The sequence below is a fragment of the Pelobates fuscus genome, chromosome 2 (assembly GCF_036172605.1).
Source record: "Pelobates fuscus isolate aPelFus1 chromosome 2, aPelFus1.pri, whole genome shotgun sequence".
NCBI classification, from domain to species: domain Eukaryota; kingdom Metazoa; phylum Chordata; class Amphibia; order Anura; family Pelobatidae; genus Pelobates; species Pelobates fuscus.
This window is the reverse complement of record NC_086318.1, coordinates 391590234-391618031: the sequence shown is the minus strand read 5'-3', so window position 1 is coordinate 391618031 and position 27798 is coordinate 391590234. Positions and strand designations below refer to the sequence as shown.

Below are 27798 nucleotides of genomic sequence, written 5' to 3'. Positions count from 1 at the left end.
TGTCTGCGTGGAGTTACCAAAGTATCTTATTTATAGCACTGCAGAGCACAACGTTTCATCAGAGATGTCTAACCTTGGAACTGCAGATGAGCAATAAATATTCCTACAAAGTTCACTTAGCCAGAATGCTGGCTGAGGATTATGGGAAATGTTCTACTCTAGAATTTTCAAGACCAAGTTTAGCAATCAGTGCCTTACGTGCTAGAATTTTCCTCATTGAAAACTTTCTCTAAAACAAATACAAATTGCTTAATTAATAACGCGACTTTCGAAACCAATTCCTGACGCTTTTATATATTTGTGTTTCACTCATTTTATGTTTTGGATGTTTGTTCTGCATTAAAACAAAGCCAAAGGATATTATTACACTATACAGTGATGTATATGCCCTCCTGACATATACAAGCCTATGGTGAAAAGTGTATTAACACAGGCAGGCTCTTATGCACATAGAAATGATAATGTAAATCGAAAGAGGTAACATATGGCAGAAATAGAACCAGGGGGTAAAAAAAAATCAAATGAGGATAGAATGTTGAATTATTTCCAAGATAAAAAATCTATTGCAAAATGAAGCAGAAGAAAGATTTCTGCTAAATATTAATGACAAAATGCAACGATTTGGCTCCAAACATCAATGATACTGAGCCATTTACTTTGTAATTATCTTCTGGGATATATAATGAGCAGTGATTTAAAGCCAGCTAGTAGGGAAGCGGTTAATAAGCATGAAACATTAATATTTCCCTAAAGGATCAAAAGGCCTGGGTGGATATAAGACACTATAAGTGTACATAGCAAGTTCAATTAAAGTTTGCTAAACTGTCATTATGAAGCAGACCGTCAGGTTGGTTAACATACCTTAATGCGTGTAAAAGGAACAGTTTGAATTAGCCAGAAAAGCTAGCACATGTTATAAACAAGTACATTGCATTAATACTTATCAAAAAGAAATACTAAATTTCAGTAACACTGGTAAACGGGCTGATGTTAAGTAGACTTTACTGTACCAGTATGTAACACATGTGGTTTTTTTTTTAGTATTAAATGTTTGTCTTGTGCCCTGCTGTACAGCACTTTGGAATATATTGGAGCTATATAAATAATTGTAATTGTAGAGAGTGGAAGGCGAGAGTGTAGGAAATCAGTCTAGGACTAAAGTGATTTGGGACACATATTCCACTGTCCGGAGTATTTATGACTACAGCAAAGGAATAAATAAAAACCATAAAGAGGCATGATGGGAGTTGCAGTTTACAGCATCAAGAATCGTGGGAGTAGGCAGTGGAGTGTTACAATTACATTACAATTTACATTGTAAACAAGGTGTGAGTGTACACTTGCCACAGTAGAGAAGAAAATATATTTCCACTATAGCCATAGTCATTTCGAATCCAGGCCCAGATATAGCTACTTTAAAATGTGTCTAAGATAAAAGGAGGCCAGGTAAATTAGCACATAATTGGTTATATCAATTGTTAGAAAAGAGGAAAATAATATGTGTGTGCATGTGTTATTTGCCACAATCCAAATAGGATACTGTTCTATTTTATTTTTATTTTTTTTCCCTGTCAAATGCTCAGCTGCAGTGGCTCTGTCTTTACAGCTATCAGGACCAGTGGCAGTCTGCTCTAATAAATGAAAAGCGATCCTGATGAAAGATGGCTGCCCTGACAGAAAGAGTATTGTGTTCCAGAGGGAACCGTCATGGCACCAGTCTCTGAAAACTTTTCATTTCATTTTTGAGCAGTCTTAAAACATATTGGCTGCTCTAGGGGTTTTATTCACTAAACAATGAGTTGCGATGACAAACAAGTGTCACAATTTAGCTCACAACCAGGAACTAGCCATTTCCCGCTGGAGAATTTTCAGGCCAGTTTTTGTCAACACCGTAAACACTATTTAGTGTGTTAAACACGTTAAAAAAAACTAGTCTGTCCCTAACATACCTGATGAATTTTAGTTTATCAATGTCAAACAGCAACCTTATGGTAACAAAACACAATCTGTCCATTGGGCATGCCTGGGATTGTGGCCTAAGATTGCTATCAATTGATTATATAGTACGTTTGTATTAACTGAATTTAGCAAGTTCTTCTTTTTTATTGGTGTGTATAGAGTTGTTTACATATTTTAAGTTTTGAAGAGGCAGAGTAAGTACTAATTCTACAGGGGCCGCCATATTGTAAACTTCCTTACTGTCTCAATTTAGACAGGGCAAGCTCAATTTGGGACGCTGTCTCACCTGTTTGTGTTTTGTCTCCAGTAGCCAGATTCTCCATGTCTACAAAGCTGGTTTCAGCCATTCTGTCCCTGTATTGTATGTCCTATATAGGAGCAGTTGGGTAAGTACTAGCTTGGTTTTAAATCTATTTGTCTGACACACCAAAGCCAGATGTCATGCCTACCAAACGCTGGCCATTCTAAACAGTAACAAGTGTTCCACCTCCAGGTGAATTGCAAATGCCTGCGACCTTCTACCAGAACCACGCAAATCCTGCTAGGGTGGTCAAATATATCCCTAAATTATATGATTCTATTGGCAGTAGGCTTTCCACCTGATTTGCTTAGTAAATCAGTAATATATGCTGCTAAAGTGAATCTTCCAACAAAACCGCAAAGTCGTGCACATATCATATTCCCACCACACTGCAGTGAAATGAGCAGAACATCTTACCAAAGTCCCAAAATAATCTGACCACTCCTTATGTCCCATTTATGTAAGCAAATATTTACAGCAGCCCAGCTGAGCCGAAATGAAGTAAATGCGATATTAGGAAAGGAAACGAAGTAAAAGAAAAGATGCCAGTAAGACAGACTGAAAAAATATGTCGGCCCAGCAAAGTAATTACACTAAAGAGCTAAAATTGTAATTAGAGAAAATGCCATTAGGGAAAGGCAGGTGATTCTGCTTTTCCAACGATGACAAGGTATCGCTCGGAGAGGGGGAGCGGGGGTGAAACGAAGAGCTGGCTGCAGCAAGTGAATCAGGAACGCCATGTCTTTAACCAGATCAAATTCTTGAAATTGGCTGTCAAGGCGGGATTGTTGTGATTTATACTCGTCTATCAAAACCACGAGAGAAAGACAGAGAGAAAAGGCAAGCTGCTGTCTCTTCCATTCGTAAAGCACCTTTAATTTCCACTGCACCATCTGTTACCAAATCTAATTCACATTCACCCTAATCTGGTTTAGTTCTGTAATACTAATTCTTCCACTACCTTCAGAAAGAGCATAGGCTTTAAGTAAAACTGAATGCTTTATGGATGGGCCCTGAAATGTTCCATGCTTAGAATGGATCACAGAGAAAAGTAAATAAAAGGATTTTACTTAGCACACATATCTTCTTTACCTATAAATATTGCCTGTCTCATGTCTATCTGTCTATGTCTGTCGGTCTGTCTATGATTGTATATCTTTATATAGGGATGAAATGTAGAATACATAATGCAGGGATGAACGCAACACTGTTGTCATATATAGAATTTGGTTCGCTGTCATAAAGAATACGAGGAACCACACATATAAACAATTAAAAAATATATATTCTTGAAAATAAGTAACATTGACACAGGATGTGTCTCGTGACATATCTAGATAGAGATGTGGAGGAAAGTTTCCTGAAGGCCAAATGGCCTCTAGGTATATAAAAGTCACACATAGAAATATGTGAAGGTGTGATTTATCAACTATCTCTTATGTTATAGAGAAATCTTACAAATCATTACCTTCTGGTAGACAGGGCAATATTAACCCCTTTACACCCCAGAATTTAAAACTCACCAGTATTTTAGAATTTAACCAATTAATGTTTATTTATTTAAAATATAGAGTTCATTGCTAGCATGCTACGTAAGTAAACTTGTTGCAAACTAGAGATACATACAAAAATAATAAATTAATCTGTATGTTTTAAAAAAATCCAAATATTGGAATTGAATATATTATTATTGTATATATTATTAGTGATTATTGGGCATCCCTTTCAATCATTTCAACGTATTTAGAATTGTTTGTAAAAGATAGAGATATGTAGCTGGTAACATAAAACTGTTTATGTTCAATGCTCATTAGCATTTCTAATGAATTTGCATCCATGTTTGAAAATGCTGATTCCCAAACTGCCAGCACAATGTTACAGAATGTGTCCTGAGATTGTGGAGAATCGACAAGGGAAGTGCAAATTTTAGGTCTCAAATGGCCAACTTGAAAATATTCTCCATTTAATTTTGTTTTGCATTCTAATTTGTTTTTGTACACATTTGCTATACTTTTGCCAATTCTCTAGAATTCCCAGTTTAGTGAACACAGCCCATGGTACATATAAGTGCATGTGCAGGCCAGGTATTTTTGGATTGGCTTCTTAAATTAATAATAAAGAATTTGGGACGAGTCCATTTTCAGGACCAACTGCAATGTATATAAGATAGAATTAAGCAATGTACCAATGCTGTACCAATAAAGCAATTTTACAACTCTGTGTAAGTCTTTTTATCAAACTTTAGCTAGAGTATTTTTCAAAATGCCAGAAAAATAGATAATGATACAATAGATGGGTGAAGTGTACACTTTCTGAGCAATATTGTTCCACCAGTTTTATTATATAAGGAGTGAGATTTATGTTATTGGTTATAAGGTTGAAAATATTGTTAAAGAAAGAAAATACTGCAAACAGTATGCAGTATATCAGCACTGTGATAATTATTGATATAAAAGTTGGCATTCTAAGCTCTAAAACAGGTATTGGATGGGATTCATATATTCAAAGAAGACATATAATGACCTGTCTACAGCTGCTACTGATGGATATGTTTTTAATCCAAATGGCTACAATCTCCGTTCTGCTTGTCACAGAGGACGGGTGGAATTGGAATCTTTCTTCCATAATTTCTGATCTTAAGAGTAAAAAAAAAACTGGAACTGTGATAAGTGCCCTCATTCATGTGGGCAAATGGACAGAAGGTATTAAGAAACCTATGAATAAAAAGCATTGTTCCTTAACTAATGCGATTTAACTTGTTACACTCCAAGTGATACATTACATCTGTTTGGCACCTTAACAAAACTGACATATTTGCAACAATGACTTTATGTGAGCATTAAAAGGACAGGATGCTGGCTACACTGCAATGAGCACACTTTGCATTTAACTCATTTGGTGCAGAAGACGACATTTGGGGCACATGCAGTAGAAGCTCGTTAAAAATGACTGCTTGACAACATGATTTTTTCCCATTGCACTGCACAATATATGAGAATGATTCAGTTTGACGATAGAACAGTGGATAGAGTTCCAACAACAGTGTCTAAGAGTAACATTTTTAAATCCTGGCAAATACAACTATGCCTATAATCCTTCTGGGGTCAATAAAATATGTGGTTGAAAATAACACCTAGTCCCCAGGAGGTACTACTTTACTAAAACAAGCAAAAGCTAAATCTATTTTTCCTTGTAAACTACTCTGATATAGTTAAATGGGTACTCTAAGCATTGTAATCCTTACTGTGATGTAGTGGTTATGGTGCTAAGAGTCCCCTGGCACCATCCCATGGAAAGTGGTCAGGCTATTTTCAAGTGGTTTGACACTAAACAGGGTCCCCTGTTTGTTTGCAGTCTGTCTACCTTTTATATTAGACATAACAATTCCATCTGTATTTAGACAAAATGAATTGGCTGAGAGCAATACCTGATGCTTGTAGCCAATACATTAAATCCAAAGAAGTGTCACTATTGACATCACTATTGCAAAACCAGACTCCTGGCACCTGAACCACTACAGTACACTGTGTAGAGCATGGGTGCCAAAAAGGTAAGATCCCCAGTTGTTTTAAAACTACAGTTTCCATGATACTTCATCATTCTAAAGGCATTCTAAATGCTTGCAAAGCATCATGGGAATTGTAGCTCTAGAACATCTGTGGATCTACTCTTTTAGGCACCCCTGGTGTAAAGTTTGTATATGGAGTTTTCTGCTTATTGTGAGTCAAGTCCTTTAAAAGCATCCTCTTTATTGTTGAGGTTGCATTTTAATTTTATTTATTTATTAATATGATCGGTAAAAAAAAAAAAAAAAACTACACGTAAATATCCCATTTTGGTAAAGTCTCTGATCATGTTAAAAAAAAAGAAATAATCAAAATCTGCTATCCCACTGCATACAAATGAAGAGTGCTTTTTACATATTACATTTCCACTGTTTTTTGCAGAAACAGTTTAATTAACTATAATTGCACTAAGCCAGGGAACACTGACGACTGCTTAAGCCATTATGATAAATAAGTTAATGAGACGGCTGCCTCTTAAAGTGCAGTATTGTTAATGCTCAGTCTTTCAAGAAACAATTCAAATTTTAGCGAGGATCGAGCTTCCGAGTTTAGTTTTTTTTCAGTTATCTGCAATCCCTAGCCTAGGATAGAGGGGTTGCATCTTGGTCTTCTCGATTGTAGACAAATTACCATTAAAGGGACACACCACTGCCCAAATAAAAAGAAAAGGTAAATACATTTTAAAAATCTTTATTTAGTAGATATAACCCCATAGAAAACACGAATACAATAAATTGTGCATTTTGTCATTAGGGGTATAACTAAAAACAGCTTGAAAATTTGCAGATCTCTTGTCTGCTGCCTTTGCAAGCCCTTGCCTTCTAATCCCGCCCAAACTTTCTGTGGCTGTCCAATCACAGACTTCCCAATGCAGCTCAATGAGAAGTTTTTACAAGGCAGGTGCTCTGGGCAATTGACTGCATCCACTGAGGTAAACAACCAGGAAGTAACAGGACCGGTTGTCTGATTGACAGCCTGGGGTTGTGTAACAAGGTTAATTTATAAAACAGCGGTTCCCAAACTGCGACAGGCACAGGGGTGCTGCGGAATGTTTCCCCCGTGCTATGATTATTGCACAGGGAAAACAATATTTAAAGAAAAAAAAAAATACGAATATAAAAGCGCTAAGAAGGTGTAAAGGAAATGGAGTTTAAATAAATGTGTTATTTTTTTTTACCTAATATACCTGTTTTAATGGTATTTCACTATGAATTGCTTTCCTTATTCTGTTTTATGTGACTCTGAGCTGCAGTGACGTTAGGATTATCTGGGGTCCTTGAAGTTATTAGCGCTCAACCATCATAAGTATATTATTTTTTGGGAAAACCATACTGCTGAACAGGGGCCTGGTCAGGTGCCGCGGTCCTTTAAGACCACGACTGGGCACCTGTAATGTTGGCCGGCTGGAGGAAGTGACAGCCTGTCACTTCCTCCCAGCATCACACAGGAAGACAGAGCAGGAGGGAGGCAGCCGTGAGGGGAAAGGAGCACTGCAGGAGCTGCTGCAGACTCCAGCCAGCAGGACTCCAAACCACCCTCCTGGACACATGAGGTAAGATAACAGGAGGGTGGCTAGAGATATAAAGAAATATCACTTGTGTGTGTGTATGAGTGTGTGTGTGTGTGTATGTGTGTATGAGTGTGTGTATGTGTATGAGTGTGTGTATGAGTGTGTGTGTGTGTGTGTGAATATGAGTGTGGGTGTATATATGAGTGTGTGTGTGTGTATGAGTGTGTGGGTGTGTGGGTGTGTATGAGTGTGTGTGTGTGTGTGTGTGTTTGTGTGTGTGTATGAATGTGTGTGTATTAGTGTGTGTTTGTGTGTGTGTATGAATGTGTGTGTATTAGTGTGTGTGTGTGTGTGTGTGTGAGTGTGTGTATTATTGTGTGTGTGTGTAAGTGTGTGTGTGTATGTGTATAAGCGTGTGTGTATGTGTATGAGTATGTGTATAAGTGTGTATGTCAAGGTGTTTGTGAGTGTGTGTGTCAATGTGCTTTTTCCTGTGTGTATATATACGTCAGTGTGCTTCTGTGTCAGTCTGTGTGTCTGTGTGTGCACACATCTGTGTGTCAGTGTGTGTGTGTGTGTTTTTGTGTGTATATCTGTCATGGTGTGTGTATGTATCAATGTTTGTGTGTGTCAGGGTGCATGTGTGTATATGTCGGTGTGTATCTATGTGTCGGTGTGTATCTATGTATGTCTATATGAATTTGTGTATATGTGTCAGTGTATTTATATGTATCTGTGTGTTAATGTGCATGAATATCTGTGAACGTTTGTATGCATGTATGAGTTAGTGTATGTGCATACATCCAAACAGTCAGACACCAGCACAACATACAAGCACACTCCTGCAATCTAACACAAATATTACATACAAACACGCCCCTGCATTCAAACCCCCAAAAATATACAAACACACACCTTTACTCAAGCACAAATACTTCACACAAATGTACATCCACATTTAAAAGTCAACATTAAATTCAGACACACCCCTGCAATAAAACGCAAAAATCACATACAAACACACCCCTGTATTAAAACACAATAACTATATACAAGCACCCCTTCAAACACCAACACTGTACATTACACTATAGTGCCAGTAATGGCCGCAGCACTGTACAGATATACAACCTAGAAATTTTGACTTGGGGTGCCTTGGAAAAATATTCAACGTAAAAAGTGTGGGAACCACTGTTATAAAAGCTCAAATTTCTATGGAAATTTTCACTTTTTGTAAAATAAAATAAAAAGAGGACAGACTCTTCACACTTAAAGAACACCAGCAAGCTATAAAGTGCCATAGGTGATTGAAGTGTTCCTATAAAAACCTGCAAACAAAACGCTAAACTGTTATTTCAAACTAAAACAAAACAAGGATATCTAGTTTAAATACATGTGACAGACAGCAGGGTCTGAAGGTTATGTTGTTGCTAATGTTAGCCAATGCCAGGGCACAGGGAGGTGATGAGTATCTCAATGTAGCTCTCAGTATTATACTTTGTCCTGCATTTTACTCTCTTAAAACAAATGCCAAGGTCAATGGCTGTAATGGACTTGAATCAAAAACAAAGTGATTATTAATCAACGAAAGCAGTGCTATAGTGTGTAGATGATATTACTTCATTGCTAGCGATGGGAGTTAAAGAAATAAAATAAAAAATAATCTTAAAAAATAAAGAACACTACTAAGAATAGTATTTGTGCCAGGGTACTCTCCCAAAATCATTATGAACTGATGATTACTGACTTTTTTTTCCAAATGGGCTATTTTGACCTTAAACGTAAAATTCACATTCTCTTTGAATTCTCAGTTTAGTAAATAACCCTACATGTGTCTGTATGTGTGTTAGCACGTGTCTGTGAATTCTAAGCATGCGTCTGTGTATTAGTATGTGTCTGTATGTGTGTAAGTGTGATTCTGTGTGTTAGCATGTGTCTGTGTAAGTGTGTGTCTGTATGTGTGTTACTTTGTTTTTCTATGTGTGTTAGTATGTATCTATGAGTGTGTGTGTGTCTGTGTTCTAGAGTGTGTCTGTTTGAGTGTTAGTATGTGTTTCAATGTTTATTAGTATGTGCTTGTCTAAGTGTATGCTTGTTTGTGTGATAATGTTTATCTAAGTATCAATATGCATTGTGTTGGACAGGTTATGCAAGTGGCTAATTATGTATGTCAGGTTAAACATGCATGTGTTTGTGTGGACGAGGGTGGCTTCTACACAATTATCTTGCCAAGGGCTCCCGAAGTTGGTAGGTGTGACCCAGGGTAAGTTGATGGATTTGTTATTTCCTGTTTTCAGCCCAATATAATGTATTTAATCAAGCACGACTGTCCAAATAAGACTTACCAGATATACCGGACGGACAATTTTAAAATGTATAAATGTACTCAAAACTCTGGATATACACTCTCCCACAATGGGTTCTAGAATTAGACAACATTATTGAGGACATTTTTTGTGCACAAGAGTTTAAAGTCCATATCAAGTTTCAACTTATGGCCTAGGAATTTTTTACAGTTTAGATATTTTGGGTTAAAATTTGCAGCTGTTTTGTCAATTTTCCAACATTTTTAGTTCAGAGATTGAATCCCAAAACAACTGCAAACACATTAACTTGAATAACATATGACACCAGATCATCAGTTACTGTAAACAAAACACTTAAAAGTAAGATACAGGTCAATGCATTCTTCTTGGTAAGCAGTCTGTTATACAAAGGGGGAATAGAATAGAATTTACATATATCAAGAGAATATGCGTGAATATTTTTTTTTTATATATATATATTATTCTATTAGTATCATGAAACAAATATACCAATATATACCAATACAAACAGACGTGTATTTTTTTTAATAAAAAGGCATTTTTAGCTATTTAGGGGGAAAATCCTTTTTATTATGTCTTACAAAAGAGTAGGTTTTACTTTACATCCTGTAAAATCTCACTACAGCATTTATTAAAAGCAGATAATTGTTCTGACTGATGTGTCTGCAAAAGGGGTCTAGTCCTTACTTATTCTGTCCAAAGTACATTGTAAGGCATTAATAATTCCTGTGCTTTATTGGCTTAAAAAAAAAAAAAAGGAACAAGAAAAAGAAAAGAAAAAAAAACGTAAAAAGGATTTTGCATGTGAATTGAACTTAATAGGTTTGACATGGTCTAACCTTAAAAAAATCCAATCCACTCAAATCCCTTTTGAAGACTGAAGCTGAAATTTGTGCAAATCGCATAGAAGTGGCCAAGCTACTGTGTTTTTAAGCTGTCTTCGCTAGATCTGAAACTAGACTGACAAATGCATTATTACATCCACCTACCTACCTCCCTAGTAATTCATTTTAGAAAATGTTATCATTATATGTTTGTGATATATATATATATATATATATATATATATATATATTTATATAATGGCACTTGTATACAATATAAATGTGTGTGTGTGCGCGTGTGTGCATGTGTGCGTGCGTGTGTGTGTGTTTATACACACTTGGACTCTGTAGTTAAAATTTTAAATATAAAACAAAACAACAAGCAGTACACCCATCATAATTACAGATTCAATGAAGCAACAAAAATTGCTGAATTACTGCCTTGGCTCTTTAATTAGGATGTGCAAGTCAGTTTTCCTCTCAGGCTCATTGCTGTTTAGCCTCTAAAGAAATAAAGATCTATTTCTGTTCCAGCAGCTCTCACGTTAACCCCTTTAGTTCCAGATCTGCCTGTCTGTCATTCCACCTATCTGTCTGTCTGTCATTCTGTCTGTCTATCTAACGATTTGTTTTATATAACTACAATACTAACATTGAATACATTGCGAAAAAAAATGATATTGCGAATCTGTAGTTAGGGTTTGCAAATTGATTTTTATTCCCTTATATTTATTTAAATATGTACTGTAAGTTTAAGTTAATTGGTGACTTTAAAAAAATTGCAAGTTCTTCATGTGTTTTATTTGAAAGTACCAAACACAAACTAGAAGTGGAGACATGATTTACACTTGCTGCGTACTTGGGATTCCTGGGCTGAGACACTGTGGTTTTTGTGGGTTTTTAGAAGACCAGAGTTTACTTATGTTTTATAAAATATGTAGAACAATGACATCTTTTTCTGGTTGTTCTGCCTCCCCTCTGTAAAGCCTCTACAGATTCAAAACCGCAAAGGCAAAGTCAGTGACCAAAACAAATTAGATGATCTGCAATGATAATATCCCAAACAGATTCTAGAAAGGCAGGAGCATGCCAGCTTAATTCAAGATGACATCTACACTATGCTGTTTATTTATATGTTCCTTTATTTTATTTCTTTTTAAGTGCATGTCAGAGTTGTTGCTACAAACCAAAGAAATGATAACATCTTAAAAAAACAATAACAAAAAAAAATTCTACCACACCACATTTTAACCCTTTTAGCACCACAAACTTTCAAACCGTGTATTTCTTTGCTCATCCAGACCTCTGGTACTCTAAAGGTTAACACAGTAGTATATAAGTTGAGTTGAGAGCAAACAGAATGAAAGCGGATTGTTACTGTAAGTCGGAGACAGAAAATCTAGAACAGAAGGAGGCTACTTAAGAGATCCAGATTCCAGACAACTAAACCTGTGAGCAAAAGAAACCTCTATCTAGCATTAGTTCTTCTGGGCAGGATTTGGAGTTTATTCACTAAACAATCAGAATTATTCATTAAACTGATATGTGTCACAAATTGACCTGAGTTTAGTCAAAACAGCCAAACTGGAAACATTCCCCATTTTGCGAGATTTTAAGATATGCTATTTCGCCCTACGATTTACAAATCTCTTTTTTTTACTGTCAATTTAGACTAGTTTGGCCAAACACTTGGTTTCTTCTCAACAGTTTCTGATTTAGTAAATAATATGTTTAACCCCTTAAGGACCAAACTTCTGGAATAAAAGGGAATCATGACGTGTCACACACGTCATGTGTCCTTAAGGGGTTAAAAAAAAAAAAACAAAAAAAAAAAACCCCTCTTTTTGTTTCTGATTTGGCAATTTTAACCTACATTTTGCAGCTCAACTTGTTTTCAGGCAATAATGTAAAACAAACAACTTGGCAATTTTTACTAAGGCCCTGCGTGGAAAATGCTAAATTTGGGTCATTGTAAACAATAAGCTTTACTTTTTTTTTTTTTTTTTTGCAAGAGTCCCTAATTAAAGGAGCAGTGTCACTTATTTACAGAAGGAATGCGCGGCACACCTCTTATATACATATATACAGAGGCTGTTTTTCGTGATCTTCCTTTCCTCATTCTTTGAATCTGCTCCCCCCGCCCCCCTTTGTTTACACAGCCTCACACTGCCAGTTTTGCTGTGCTTTTTGTCTTTTTCTTAGCACAGTATTCTTGAGTTGAAGTCTGCAATGAGCTATTGCTCTAAGCAGATGGACACATGAGTGCAGCAGGTGGAACAGATGGCAAAGCGCCCCGTCTGACGCTCGCTGCCTCTGCTAGGACTGCCATTTCTTCCAGGTACACTCTCATGTCAATGTTGCAGAAAGCAGCATGACGGCGTCAAACAAATAGCGAGGAGACACTTCTATGGAGTGTGTGTAACCCAGTCAGTGCTGGGAAGCTCTGCAACTACTCATGCCTTCTTTGTTTTAACCCTTTCCACCCAGGCCACTCTTATAAGTCTCTGCGCCACTTATACTCTCGTTTTCCTAAAACGATTCCATTTGATTGTGTTCTGGTATTATATTAACTTCTATAACACAAACACTGAAAATTGACATTAACCCTTTATTCTGCGGCACAAATAACTTCTGACCTACTAGAATGCATCTAATTCTTCTACAACAAGAGTTCTACGTAGAACACTTAAACACTAACAAGAAAATAAAATATCTGCCCTGGGTAAATGATCTGCCCGTATTAATATACAGGGTGTTTGGTTAGGTATTAAAGAGAGTCTGTATTAAAATGTGAACTGGTATTAAATGGGCCTTTAACACGAATCGCTTTAATACAAAACACATTATAGTAAAAACCAACACAGTTTTTAGATTTATATAGGAGTGTAACATTATGGGTTATTAATAAATTGTATTTATACACACAAAACAATTTGCCTTATTTGTCCAATGCAAATTATTTTAACTTTTTATTATAGCGAATATATTCCGATTCACTGTTAAAGCAGTTATGTCACTTTGTCAGTTAAATGCTGTATTTTGGCACCGTGGGCAGCCACAATTTTTTATTTGTTCAAAATAACAACTATTTGAAAAGTTATACATAAGGAAAAGTAAAGACTATTTTCCCTCATGTAGAGCCTAGGTTGACAAATGTTGACAAAGTTCTTCAACTTTGTAATTGGCTGTCAAGCTCTAACTCATCTCATTCCAGTGTTCAGTCACTTCCTGCAGCATCACATAACCTTCTGGCTGTTTTGACTCTCCTGGGAACCAACACAGTGCAAGGTGTCCAATGCGCACGCCCTGGGAAGGACGGAGAGCAACATATTGGTGACACAAAGAATGGTGTGCACAGGCATTGGTGGGATAGGGGGACCAAAAGAAAGACTATTGGTATAGTACTATAAAAGAAAGGGAAGACTGATCTTGGGACTATGTGCTCCAACTGTGTGCTGAATTTGGCATCTAGCAATCCATAGCTCGGCACTACGGAATGAGAAATGCAGCATGCACCAATATCTCCCAATATACATAATAGCTAAAGTCCAAGGCTACAGTAGGCTAAGGAGGTTATGGCGCTTGAAATGTTCTTCTAATTTGGGAGTGTGAGCAAGCACCTGGGAGTGCGAGCAAGCACCAGACTTTCTTGGTGTTGGTGGTTAAATAATCTGTCCATGTGCAGAACCAGTTTGCACATTCACAGAGATAATTTTTTTCTCGTGTTCCAAGAACAAGAGGGAGCTTAGTAATGTCTTGTCCAATATACGAGCACTTGGGGAGTGCATGATGTACAACACAAAGCAGGTACGTATAAAATGCAATTATTATATTAGCTGGCTATGATGCTAGCACAATGTATAGATTCAATTCTAATACTTACCTGAAGCTGAATTTATCATTCACACATTTTGTGTAGAATCAGTCTACTTTAATATTTAATAGTGCTATAATAAACGGTTTTCTTTAGCTGGGACAGACTGGGCAAATAGTACTGGATGACAGAAGTCCTGTTCCTTGGTAAGCAAGGACACCTTACCTCCCTATCATCCAAATATTACAAGTCAAGCATTTGACAGCAGCATGTAAAAGGCGCAGCAAGAAATTCAACGGAACACTTCAATGTGAAGATGCTACAGTCGCGATCACCTAATACAGTTCTCCCAAATGGATCATTACAGCTTGTTTTACTGCACTTATGAAGATGTGTTTGAAGCTTGTTCTTAACCTGAGTTCGATCTCACAGACAGAGAGGCAGGTCAGGAACTTCACAACGCTCTAAACCACAGAGGCTATTTAGGATATCACGTGACACGTCTTCTCTGTATCCGGCTTGATTGTGGCATTGGGAAAAGGGACTAGTGAGATTTGCGCAAATGTTGCAATTAAATTGCAAGTGAAATCATTCTAAGACTTAATGATCAGATCAATCTTCTATCGATACAGTCAGTTAATTGAAGAACAAATTGCAGTTTTGTTTCAAAATAACAAAAGCACACTGAAAGCATACAAACTTTTTTTATTGGAGAATAAAAAAAATAAAGAAATTAGTCGAAAGTAAACTATGAAAACATTTTTCATTCACGTTGTGCCGAAAAATGTACCCGGGGTAGCGATTTTAAGGCCATTTACTAAATAAACTATACAAACAAAAAAAAGGCAGCTATATTTAATATATGTGTTATTATTTATATAAACAATTAATACGAACAAATTAAAATTCCCTATTGTTTTGGGGGGTGGGTTAATCTAACACCTGATACTAGACTTTATGCAACAGTATTGATTAGTTATTGATTTCCCTTTGAGTCTATTCCAGAGTTGCAATATCCATTTTAACAATTCTAGGCATAGCTGAATCATTAAAATTAAAATGAATATAATCTAAACAGAATTAATATATAATATACAAAGGGCAACAAACAGATTCATCCAATCTTATTTTTGTTTTTAAAAAAATACAATATTTACGCAAAAAAAAAATACATCACTTTAAACATAAGAATATAGTTAGATACAAGATCTATGTATGGATGCACTGTTGCATTAATAAGTATAAAAAGGTTCTTACTTTATCCACTGTTGAGATAAATTGGGCAAATCTCTGGAAGTCATCTTGTTTTAAAATTAGGAATCCAACGAAATGCTCTTATATTATTTTCCTATATTCTCCTTCAATAATTGATCTTTAATGTCTGAAAACTAAGAAAGAGAACATTCATTCTGTGCTTTCCAAGTCTAGTCGCCATGATAATTTGCTTACTCCCTTTGTTGCTGGATGGGTAAATGGAGACTTTAAATAGAAAGATGCAAACTCTAGCCGGTCTAGATTGCAACTCACATAATTCTCAGGCAATATTCCCTTCTCCTTGATGGCTGAGAATGCTGGGAGTTGCAGACCAGAGCAGCTGTTTTTGCCTGGGCTTACCTGATCCTATCCAGCATGGGAGGGGTTAAGCAGGCATACATAGTTTAAAAAAAAAAAAAGTACCAAACCATATAAATCGCATAACAAAATATTGTATTCTAGTTTCACCATGCTCAGATAGTCACTATAACTGTACTCTATAATAACAGCTATGTCTGTCCTCTATTTGCTGATCACATCTATGGGAGTATCGTGGGCCTTGGCACTGCCTTCTCATTTTTAAAACATTTTTAAAACGGTGTCCTGAAGATGCATTCAAAAATTCATTCATTTACGGATAAAGCTTCCATGTACATTTTATTTTTTTAGTAAACAGCGAGTTGCGTTGAAAGGAAATCTAACTTGTAAAATATTAGGTAAAAACAGCTCAATTAGAAATAAAAGGCTAGGTCAGTCAAGTTCGCATCTTTTCAAAATAAGCTATGCTGGCCTAACTTTTGCAAGCCAGTTGTCAACTTCGTATAAGTCACAGTTCAGTGAAAACACTTAAATATATTTCTAAAACTACACATGCCATACAGTTTTTAGAATGTAGGATAACTGAACCCCTTGCACCTTGTTTTGAATATTAAAGTCCATTTTTAGAACCATTTTTATAGTCTCCAAAGTGGCCAAAAGTTTCTAACTAGTTAGGAATTAACAACAATATAATAACAAACACAAAAACTAAAACTAAAGAAAAAAACAAAGTAAGATCTATAGTTCTGGTTAAAAAAAAATTAGATTAAATCTTTAAGAAGAAACAATTCAAGGAAAATTCAAATTTACAGGGAACAAATTTGGAATTATGAATAACTGACATGAGAATTTCAATCTTCAAGCAATGATTGCCTAAATTAAATATTCTACAACAGTTATTCTTTTATCTCAGCAGTTTTAGTCTAAACGTAGGGTTTAGTCAAATAAAACAGATTTTGGGGCCTATTTCCAATTTTAGCTAGCAGGTTTCTTGTCTAAACACCCTGATGAAATCAGCAGAAAGTGAATGTGTTCGTGACACATCTCTCCAAAATGGGAGGTATGCAAATGGGAAGGGGCTAATAATGCAACAGGGGACTGCCCTTCCTAGAGGGGTCATGTTAGATGGTATACATCAATGGTAAGCTGACAGCATGTACAAAGAATTGCTGAAATACCCTATATGTTTTGTATAGTGTGCGTGTTTATAAAGAGACACTATAGGCACCGAGACCACTTCAACTCATTGAAGTGGTCTGGGTGCAGTGCCCTTGTCCAATTAACCCTGCATTTGTAATTATTGCAGTTATGAAACTGTAATAGTTACAGTGCAGGGTTAACCCCACCTCTAGTGGCTGTCCTTAGCGGGTCCTTAGTGGGCTTTTGTCAACAAAATGGCACTGGATGTCCTCACGCTTTGCATGACAACATCCAGCGTCAGCTAAAACACAACAGGAAAACATTAAGTCAATGCTTTCCTATGGAGAAGTCCTAATGCGATTGCGGCTGATGTCAGCTGAAAAGGAACGGAGGCGAAGTCCGGGAAATCAGTGCTGAAATCTACAGGGGTGCGGAGGTATTGGGGGGAGGGGTGAAGCAGGGCAGTATTTTCCTAGCACTATAGTTTCCCTTTAATGATGCAGAAACCAGGACTGTCTGAAATGCAGGACAGTCCTGAGCTTTGATTATAACCAAGAAACAGGGGTGTGGAACTGCACTCAATCCCCATGGTAATATGAAGCTGGGTGCAACTAGGCCGGTCCCAGTACCAAGAACCAAATACTTGATGAGGCAAAAAATAGAAAGAGGTCCAGGCAAGCATGTTAAAGAACGTTCAGGTCGAAACGTTGTGAGTGGCAGTGGGTTCAATAAATTTGCCTTTTTTGTACTCTGGAGTGCCTGGAACTCTTTCTATTTTTTGCCTCACTGAGCTTTGATTATGGCACAAGACATGCGTCAACCATGGAAGCAAGACATTAACACCAAACACCATAGGTATTTTCTTCTAAGCAGGGCCTATTTGAGATAAATGAAACCATAAAGCAGCCATATAGACCTAAAGGTTGGGTATCATTAACAATCAAAACTTGTTTGGATCCTTGTTGGCAGTTATTCATTAGAGTTTATTTGAGTTGCAGTCTGTCAGCTTGTATTTAAGTGACCAGTTACATGCAGTACTCCAACAGAAAAGAACCCACACATACAAAGTAACAGTAATACAGCTGCTAGTCCGGTTCCACAATAAAAAAAAAACCAACAACTGCCTACTCCTGTTTTATTTCACATTTCTTCCGCTACAATTATTAAATAATTTTTTTTACGTAGTGTTCTCAAAAAAGCGCTGCACGCTGACAGGATATTAATGCCGTAGGATGGCAAAACAGCATTAAATTAACCAGTATCAGCAGGTATCTGACATCCTGGTTTATTCAGTTCTGTTCAAGAGCTGCGTCACCAAAAGGATTTTATTTGGGCAGTATTAACACATGGTGGTAAAATTACTTTATTCTCATATTTATAGATTGTTTTGAAGTGCCAGTTAAAGTGTGAGCCCGAATGCCGTCACTCGCTCGGTCGTTTTTGGAAAACGACCGATGCAGTCTTCTTATGTTATTTGTGCACATTAAAAGTCACCACTTCTGTCTACCCCTGCATCTCCTTTAGATTTCCAATCTACAATGCAGATGGAGGTAGTATGATTTTGCACAGAGTGCTTGCCAGTTTCCAGAAATGTCAGCTAAGCAAGTCACGTCTGTTTACTGAACCATAAACACACCTGACAACAAACCGCAAGTTAATATATTTACTAAATGCACTTAATGTACATGGTGTAATTTCAGCTGCCTTTGAGCAATCCCACGTTTTCATTGTAACTGCTTTCTTTTGAGTGTGTGATATCATGAGATGTGATGAGCTATTATTTGAATGCATGATGTCATCAGGCAGATGTGTGATGTCACAAGGCAGCTTTAATTTAGTGATTTGTGATGCAAAGAGGCAGTTTTTACTTAGATATGCTATATCGTGATATAAATGTCATGTGGATCTCTGATGTCATAAGGCAAAACGTTTTATGCTATATATCTCTGAACCTGCTCGGGATTTATCGTGATCAAGACAAAATAGCTGATCTAGCAAAAGGAAAAAAAAGAGCTGAGAATGATTTTCCGTTTTGCTAGTTTGCCCTTCATTTTGCAACTCAGCTGTCAGATCACAACAATTCACATTTTAGTAAATAAAATCTTCATTGTTTGAGTTTTCTTTACAAATCCAAATTAATCATTTACAAAACAATTACTGTTTTAAAAAAAAAAATATATATATATATATAATTATTATCTTCAGCTTTGTGTGTATGTTCATGTAAGATTTATCTTCATATGTCAGTGAATGGGTTAAGGCGGTCAGATGCAGCTGCACATATCAATTCGCAGCGATTTGACCCCCTGTTTAGTAAACAAGGAATGCAGAGGCTGGCTCGCTATCCTTTGAAGATGGGGTAGGAGAGGAGTGTAGTTTCTGTTTTTAGTATACACACTGGCACTCTGATAATCCTGTTTTATGTTGTTCACACCTGCTCTTGCTGATGGTGAGTGGTTCGTGCGGCACCAAACGAAAGCTGTGGAGTCTAACAGGGCTCCATAGCAGTGAGCTGCACCCGTCTCCATTCCAACCTAATGCCAGATAAACCACTTTAGAAACGCAGCCCTTGCTTAATTGTTTACATAGTACACAAGACCTTTTATTTTTCAGATCAGAGGTTATTTATAACTACACATGTAAAAGAGAGAAAGAAAAAAAAAGTATGAAAATGAAGTGTCCATCAGCTTAGGCTTGACGGGTAAGTTTGCATTTTAGCATGAATTTCTCAGATAGCTTGACTGTGTTGCTAAAGAGTTGCAGATGCTTGAATAACTAAGGTGTGTATGTGATACATTGCGCACTTTATTTCTGACTGCATAGGGGTGAGCTCTCTATCCCCTGATCACTAGACCCTTTATATGATGTACCTACCCCAAACCAGCTCCTACACAGATAAGATGTGGGAGGGTGGGGGACTATGATCACAGAAAGGGTTTTTAGTGTCGTCCCCCCCCCCCTTTGCCCCCCCCCCCCCCCCCCCCCCCCACCTGATAAAATGACTTCTTATGCTACTTACGTCTGGATTTAATGTCTGGGGTTTTTTTTTTTTTTTTTTTCTTAATAAATATATGATTAAAGTACATGATTGCTAAAAGATAAAAAACTGTATTCGTTTTTTTTTTTTTTCCAGTACAGATATTTACAATTTCTAATAGACCCTTTGTCGTTGACTAGAAAGCTAATCTTGCTAACAGGGCTATTTACTTAAGTGAGAATTATCAGGAAATAAAAGGGAATTTCACATTATTGACCAAAAAAGCTGGACAGGAAGCATAGCTCATTTTGATGTTTTTTTTTTTTTCCTAATTAAGCTATTTTGACCTTAAATTTGAAATCCACTTTGAATTCCCAAGGCTTCTTACTTTAAATAACCCAGTGAGGCTATTTTTAGTTGTAAGTAAGTCAAAGAAAATAAACTAAAAACTACAATTCTTATTTTGTTAATTTACCTTCACCCATAGGCACTAAACTAGCTAAAGTCAAAATGTAAGCTTAGTAAACATTTTAATGTAAAATAGCAATTTTAAAAAAAGGCAAAGCGGGAGGGCCCTGTGTTTTTAACGCCCCCTAGTGGAGAACCCCATTATTAATACTAATCCGTATCATTAGAAATGGAAAAATAAAACTAAGGACTCATTTCTTTAGTGAAAGCTGATTGTAAGCAAAGTGATTTACTGTAGTATTTCAAACTATATCTAATGTTAAAATGCACCTACTTTATATGCCTACAAAAACCCCAAAACCCTTTCCCATAGATTGTGGGAATTATTTCCCTTTAAGCTACAGACAGCCTGTTTATTCAGCAATCCAGAAAATGCGAGAAACTGACAACATAATTATCCATTTTTGGGCCAAAAGAGCAGCAGGATAATATGTTTATTTCCAGTTTTCCCAGTTTACCCTCCATTTTGTGAATCCCTAGTCAATTCTCCACAAATCATGTTTTGCTGGTTTTTCACTTTGATTTCAGTAATCGGTGAACCAATTTACAAAATGGAGGCAAAATAGCATTGTTACAATTGGCTGCCAACTCTGCTATTTTCACCTACATTTTGCAAACTGGCTGGAAGCTAGCAATCATGGTTACTCGCTGCAGTGACAATTCAAAGTGAATTAAATGTGAATTTCAAACCTAACTTCAAAGTAGTGCGATCGGAAATAAATCTCATCTAAGTCAAGCAATGCTTCCAGTTTGGCTACTGTGTCCCTAAATTTTAAATTCACTCTGAATTCTCGCTGTAACGAATACCGTGAAAAAATGTTGCACTACAACATCTTCCTGTCTAGAGATGAGCCAGGAGCACGAGAAAACTGTGTCTCATCTTTAAATAAAACGCACATAAGCTCCTTGCACAGGCCACGAAGCAGGGAGCTCCCTGATCCTCTTCTCCGTATTCTGTTAATTAGTTCTGCAACTAAACACTCTTTTGTGATGTCATACAGGAAATATTGCAACCCCCCTACCAGATCTAGCACTGCGCGAGCATGTCAAAGCTTTTATATATACATACCACACCCAAATGGTTTATAAGGGAGCTCTTGTTATTTGGCAAGTTAATTGAAATCATACTATGGATGCTGTTAAGAGTGTAAATTAAAGGCTGCTGAACTATTTTGTTTTACTTGTTTATTTAAAATTGTTTAAAGGGACACTTTAGACACCCAGACCACTTCATCTCATTGACTTGGTTTGGGTGCATCGTCACAGTGCCCTTATTTCCAGGGTTAAGACAACCACTAGAGGTGCTTCCTCTCCTTTCACGGAGTTTGACTATGTGAAACGATGCTGGACGTCCACTCGCTTTGCATAAAACCCCATAGAAAAGCACTGAGTCAATGCTTTCCTACAGAGGAGGCCTAACGTGCGCATGGTGCTCACCTTTCCTTCAATATGTAACCCTAATAATATAATAAAAAGGGTGGTGCATAACATTGCATTGCTTATATGTCATCAACCTGTTTTTTTTCTGTAATATTGTACTATATGATCATTCTGCAAGGTACGATATTTTTTTTTCTGATATTCAAAAGGAACTACGAGCTTAAAGAAACAGCATTTTTTTTCAAATGGAAAATTTCATTACGGTAGATAGGAGTACTAATATACTTATTTTGCAAGGATAAGAATGCTATATGCAAATGTTCAATATTGTAAAAACTCTTAATTCTAAAATGATCTGCAAATATATATGGGCCAGATCATTTCTGGTTTCTGTGTAGAGAGATTGTAAAATGCATTTCAAAATAATCTTTAAATTGAGGCAGGGTCCAGGGGGTTCAGCTGTAGTGGAATCAAAAACCGTAATCGAGTCTGTTAAATGGATTTGACATGAAGTGGGTGTTATTGAAGATAATGGTGCTATAAATCTTGTCATGAAGGTACACACTCCGAGCATCCTTTTATCAGAAAAACCTTTTATTTTATAAAGCAAGAAAATAAAATGGTGAATTTAGTTCCACGTGAATACACTTTCCTCCTACGGACTGTGGGGGAGCAGTGTTTACAGCTGTATTGAGTAATCACCTTTGACCAGTACACAGATGGGGCCAGGAGTGGAGGAAGTTGCTACAGAATAGTATTTGCACCTACATGATACCCTATAGTTCACAGTAGGACAGTTTGGACTGCAGATATTTTTTTAAGCCACCAAAATGGGGCTACATCACAATGGCACAACAGTGCTGTACTATTTATTAGTATAGTCATGAAACAAAGCAGTGCTCTAGTATTAAGAGGTACAGATGAGATATAGAATAACTTAGATAACAATGTATCTTATTTACACAGACAGGTTTCTAAACACATTTATTGTAGTTTAAAGACACATTACTGTGAATATTGTTTCCTTCTGTCTGTTATACTCTAAAACAAAACAACAATACGGGGCTCCTGGAAAAAGGGGACATTAGGATATAGGGGAGCGAGGGATTTGTGCTCAAAATAGAGACTGTCCCTCCTAAATAGGTACACTTAGGAAGTGTATTTTTGGTCCATTCTAGCTCAGTAGCATCATGCAGTGCCTGAAGACCTTTCAACTAAACATTCACACTGCCAACGTCATCCCAAAGATGCTATACTTGATTCCAAGTCTGGAGGCAGTACAGGACAGAAGTCACAGTCGTGTTCATGAAACCAGCTTGAGATGATGTGTGTTTTGTGACATGGCACATTATCGCGTTTGCAAATGTTTAGACAGTGCCCAATAAGTGACACACATTTAATGTAACAATGCTTAAGTACATTATGCCAAACAATCCCATATCTACATTCTACAGAGCAGTAAAATATATTCCTGATCTACTCTTAACTAATTGTAATGATTGGATGTCTACTGTAGCCTTTCCCTTGTTCTTCATTGAAGATCCAAGGAGATCAGCTGTTTCTGAGATGCAGGAACCAATATATCTGGCACCAGCATTAACACTACAGTCAAGTTTGCTTAGCTAATTCATTGTAAAATTTAGAAGAGGAACAACAATACCTCCAGGCAATACCGGCATACATTTTTTGAGGTTCAGCAACATGATTCACTGCTTGGCTTTTAAGCAGCTGTACTTCAAATTTACCACATAACTTGTGGCTGAGCATTTATATAAATAATATTATCTGCCAATTATTTCAGTAGGCAGATTGTGTTTTCAAATCCTGTACAGCACAGTAGATGACATCATACGTGCATGAGTCTCTGTGATGTATGTAAGTTTAGCTAACACCATGCAGTATAGCGGACCCCTAATCTCAGAGCAGGACCCATATGTATTTCAGTTTCCCTCAAGATCACTAGGAGTTCCATACCCATACAGAAGCTGCCTCCATTTGAATTCAGTCCTGCCTTTATGAAATGCATGTTAGAAGAGGAACTGGGGAGACAGCATCATTTGGTCACCCTAGCTTCTCTGCTAAAGAGTGACTGAATTGATTGTGGTAGCTGCAAATAATTGCTACTGCCTGGGAGTGTGTGTTTCTATATTAGAGGGGAACAGGTTTAAAAATAATTTCAGGAAGTATTACTTTACAGAGAGGGTAGTGGATGCATGGAATAGCCTTCAAGCTGAAGTGGTAGAGGTTAACACAGTGAGGGAGTTTAAGCATGCGTGGGATAGGCATTAGGCTATCCTAGACTTAAGATAAGGCCAGGGACTAATGAAAGTATTTAGAAAATTGGGCAGACTAGATGGGCCAAATGGTTCTTATCTGCCGTCACATTCTATGTTTGCCACCAACCCCAGGCAGAACTAAATTGTATCCTTCGGTACCACCCGAGAATTAAGCCTCAACTCAACAATGGTGAAATATTTATTAAAGGGATATAATGTTATGTCTGGGATCCTTAGTCATTCACAAACCACTCTAAATATATATTCGTGCATATTTGAGAAAGCTAGTTTTTGTATGTTCTCCTTTCTTCGTTTTAACAGGACAATGTTTGTCCTTTTTTTTTTAGCAGGGACCGTTTTTCTGATAATTAAAAAAAGATGTGAAAATAAGGCTGTAGCTACACTTTGTCCCTCTTTTTAAGTTCTATGCAAATATAAGTTATATGCAAGTATTTTTCAGTAATAAGCAACTACCAAAGAGAGAGAAAAAAAAAACCCATATGGAAATGTTTTAAAGTGCAATCAGTAAACCTAATTAAAAATATTCAGTGCCACGCAACACTTGTCCTGGCTGCACCAATAAAGGTTGATTAATCATTTCCAAAGAAAATTTCAGTAAAATATTAAGAGACATAATGGCAAGCTGGGGATTAGGTCAGGAATGGCTAAAGGATCATTTCATTCACAGCTCGCTCGGAACGCAGACCAAAAAAGACCTCACAATCACTGCCTTGCTTTTTCATTTGGTCTCCAGTATCTACGTTTGAAGATGTTGGATTGTAATCAGCTATTTTTGTATTTTGTCATTCAAACATTAACCTATTAATGCCCGACGAGAGTTATATATAAAAAAAAAGTATTAAAAAGTGCCTAATTACAAAACACTTCAAACCTACGTGTTAACAATTGCAATGCCTTTCTTTGTTAGTTGTATAACCTCTCTCAAAGAGTTAAAACATGTTTTAATTACCATGTATATATTACACATTATGAACAAGCTGAATATTGCAAAATGTCATCTATTAAAAAAAAAGTAAAAACAAGTTTTGAGATCTAGTTTAATACATTTACTACACGAGACATAAAATGCATTGGGGAATTGCTACTACAGAATTCCTGGTTAGGTACTACGATAGATGTTAGTTATACAAAATTCGATTTTTGTTATCATGCCTCATTTTTTTAAAAGCCCTGTGATTCGATTTAGAAATGTTCTTCCAATGCTCCTTGATAGTTAACTTTCTTGAATTAAGTATAAGATTTAGAAAAACAAAAACAAATTTCCCTTATGTACATCATTAATTTAAGGGGGAGGGGCTGGCTCATAACGCAAATATTTACTGAAAGATATTAAAAAAGATGCTGGTATTTGCATAAAAATATGAACACATATATACCTGCCTTTAAAGATCCACTTTGCCACAAGTTAACTTTATAAAGGTCAGCTGAACAAACGTCTTAACACCCTTGCCAACTATAGGCTCAGAACAAACAAGTGGTTTACATTTCAATACCATTTTTTTTACCTTTTTACTAACAAAAAAAAACCACATAAATAAAAGCTTCTAACCTTACACATACCTTACGTAGCCTACAGTAAGATATATTGCGGCAAAATCCAAAAATGTCATTAACATGTTTAATAATAGCAAATGTCTAAATCCACTTTTCCTAAGAGGAAAATATTTGCCACTATCTCTCAATAACATTTTTGTAACACAAATTAAAAGAGCAGAATATAGAATGCTGGCTTTAATAGCAATATTTTTAATGTTTCGATAATTCCTATGCTGTCGTGTGCAACTGCATGAGTATCTATGCTTATAGTTACACTAGGCTGCCATCAGAATTAGGATTGATTAACCGGTCAATCAAATGTTTCAATATGGCCGAGAAAAACATTCTTGAACAAAGGTATGCAGAGTTCTAGTGGTGAAAATAAAAAAAAATGGAAGAGGTGGACACCAGACTCTTAGGAGGAACATTACTGCATTATCCATTGTAGAACTTGTTCCATAAAGTAATCTGTCTATTTATATACAGCGCATAAGCAGAGTAAGTTATATCGTGTTTTCATTTCCCAATGGTAAGAGTTTGGCAGTCCATTTTAAAATGGCAGAAAAGGAACCTCTACAGATTAAGAAGGAATATATTTTACTCAGTGTACTTTAATTTAACTCATAATAACAGGGGTCTAAAAGTTCTAATATAGGCACGTCAGTTAAAATTCACAACCGGCTCAATCCTGAGTATGCATAAGAGCAGTTAACAATGTTCAGTTTGTGTTAAAGTGCAGTTATGCGTTGCCAATCTCTCCTGTAAATGGTTTATGTTATTAATTAAACGCTTTGTGGTTTCAAATTGTTACAAACAAAACTCCATATTCTTGAGAGATCTGCACTCTTAGAAAAGGATTTTTGAAGATCGACATTTGGTCAATTTATCATCCTTGAGCGTATGATTTTCCTGTATTCCCCTCGGACGTCCAAGTGGGTAGAGAAAGAGGCACAGTGTTTTATCGAATTGTATTGATTCCAGGGTGTCGGTGATCGAATCAACAGCCATCAATACTAATCCAAAATCAATCAAAACACTTTTTGTGCTATCATTTATCAAATCAGAAAGCAACAGCCACTTCCAAGCATAAAATGAAGAAAAATGAGCCAACGGTGTATACGAAAAGGAACACAAAGACGAAAGGGAAAGTGGGATTTAAACAAAGACGTGAAGTGTGTTTAATATTTCTACAAGTTTAATACCTTTTTTAATACAAAGCAGACAAAACAAAGAATTGTTTTGACAAAATGCTATTCTGGGGTAAAATTATTGAAAGAGGCAAGAAGAAGGGAAACCAATACATTTGAGTGTTGATTGCTCCACTTTTATCAATTTGATTCAGACTTGCTCTTTATGAATACAGCCGAGTACTTCTAAAATATATGCCTTGCATTTAACAGAGTTTAGGAGTTTGCTGATTGATACTTGGGTTTCAAGGCTTTCCATTTGAAAATGTATTTAAAAAAAAAAAAAACAGAAAAAAAAAAACCACCCTGCCTTTAGTTTACAATAAAATCTGTTATTTAAATATCAATGGTATAGCACAGGTTTAGGGATAAACTACAATGCAAATCTCACTTATACCGTATCATTTTTAAACCTGAGAACTGGAACCTATAATTTAGACCTTTAGTTTGTAAGCCTGTGAGCAGGGCCTACCCCACTATTATAAGCTTGTCACTGTCTGGCTGTAACAAAACTCTTTAAGTACTGTAACACCAGCTGCATATACAATTGGCACTAATAAACTGAAGTGTAAAAATAATAAATCATAAGTCAAATATGTTCCTCTTGGTTTAATTTCTAGTCATCTGCCATCATTTTGCTGGAGAACAAATATGTCTAGTTGGGGAACAAATTATAATCTAGCACTCCAATCATAGAGCATTTAGGACCTCCGGCTGTTCCCTGATCACAAGTCTCATCTACAGAGAATTATGGGATATCTGGTCCAAGAACACTTTTTAAGACAACTGTTGACTAGGCTTAATAATAATCAGCTTTTTTGTTCTGCTTTGCTGTATATTGCGTGCGAGTTTGGTGACAAATCTACAAGAATCGCAGATGATACATTTGGTTAAAAATAGCGGCAACTTTCCTAAATTCAAAAGTGCTCCTTTTATTTTA

At 36.5% G+C, this 27798-nt stretch overlaps 1 protein-coding gene across 6 annotated transcripts in view; it reads right to left on the bottom strand.

Moving 5' to 3' along the window:
* ESRRG (estrogen related receptor gamma) overlaps positions 1 to 27798 on the bottom strand; it is a 158922-nt gene that overhangs the window by 118571 nt on the left and 12553 nt on the right. For 2 of the 6 annotated variants that reach the window (XM_063443826.1, XM_063443827.1), the window contains exon 2: positions 15559 to 15689. The exons of the other annotated variants lie outside the window; for them this stretch is intronic. In XM_063443826.1, coding sequence (XP_063299896.1) covers positions 15559 to 15602 — 44 coding nt within the window. In that variant the 5' untranslated portion in view covers positions 15603 to 15689. The remainder of the gene's footprint in view (positions 1 to 15558; positions 15690 to 27798) is intronic. 6 annotated transcript variants of the gene reach the window in all.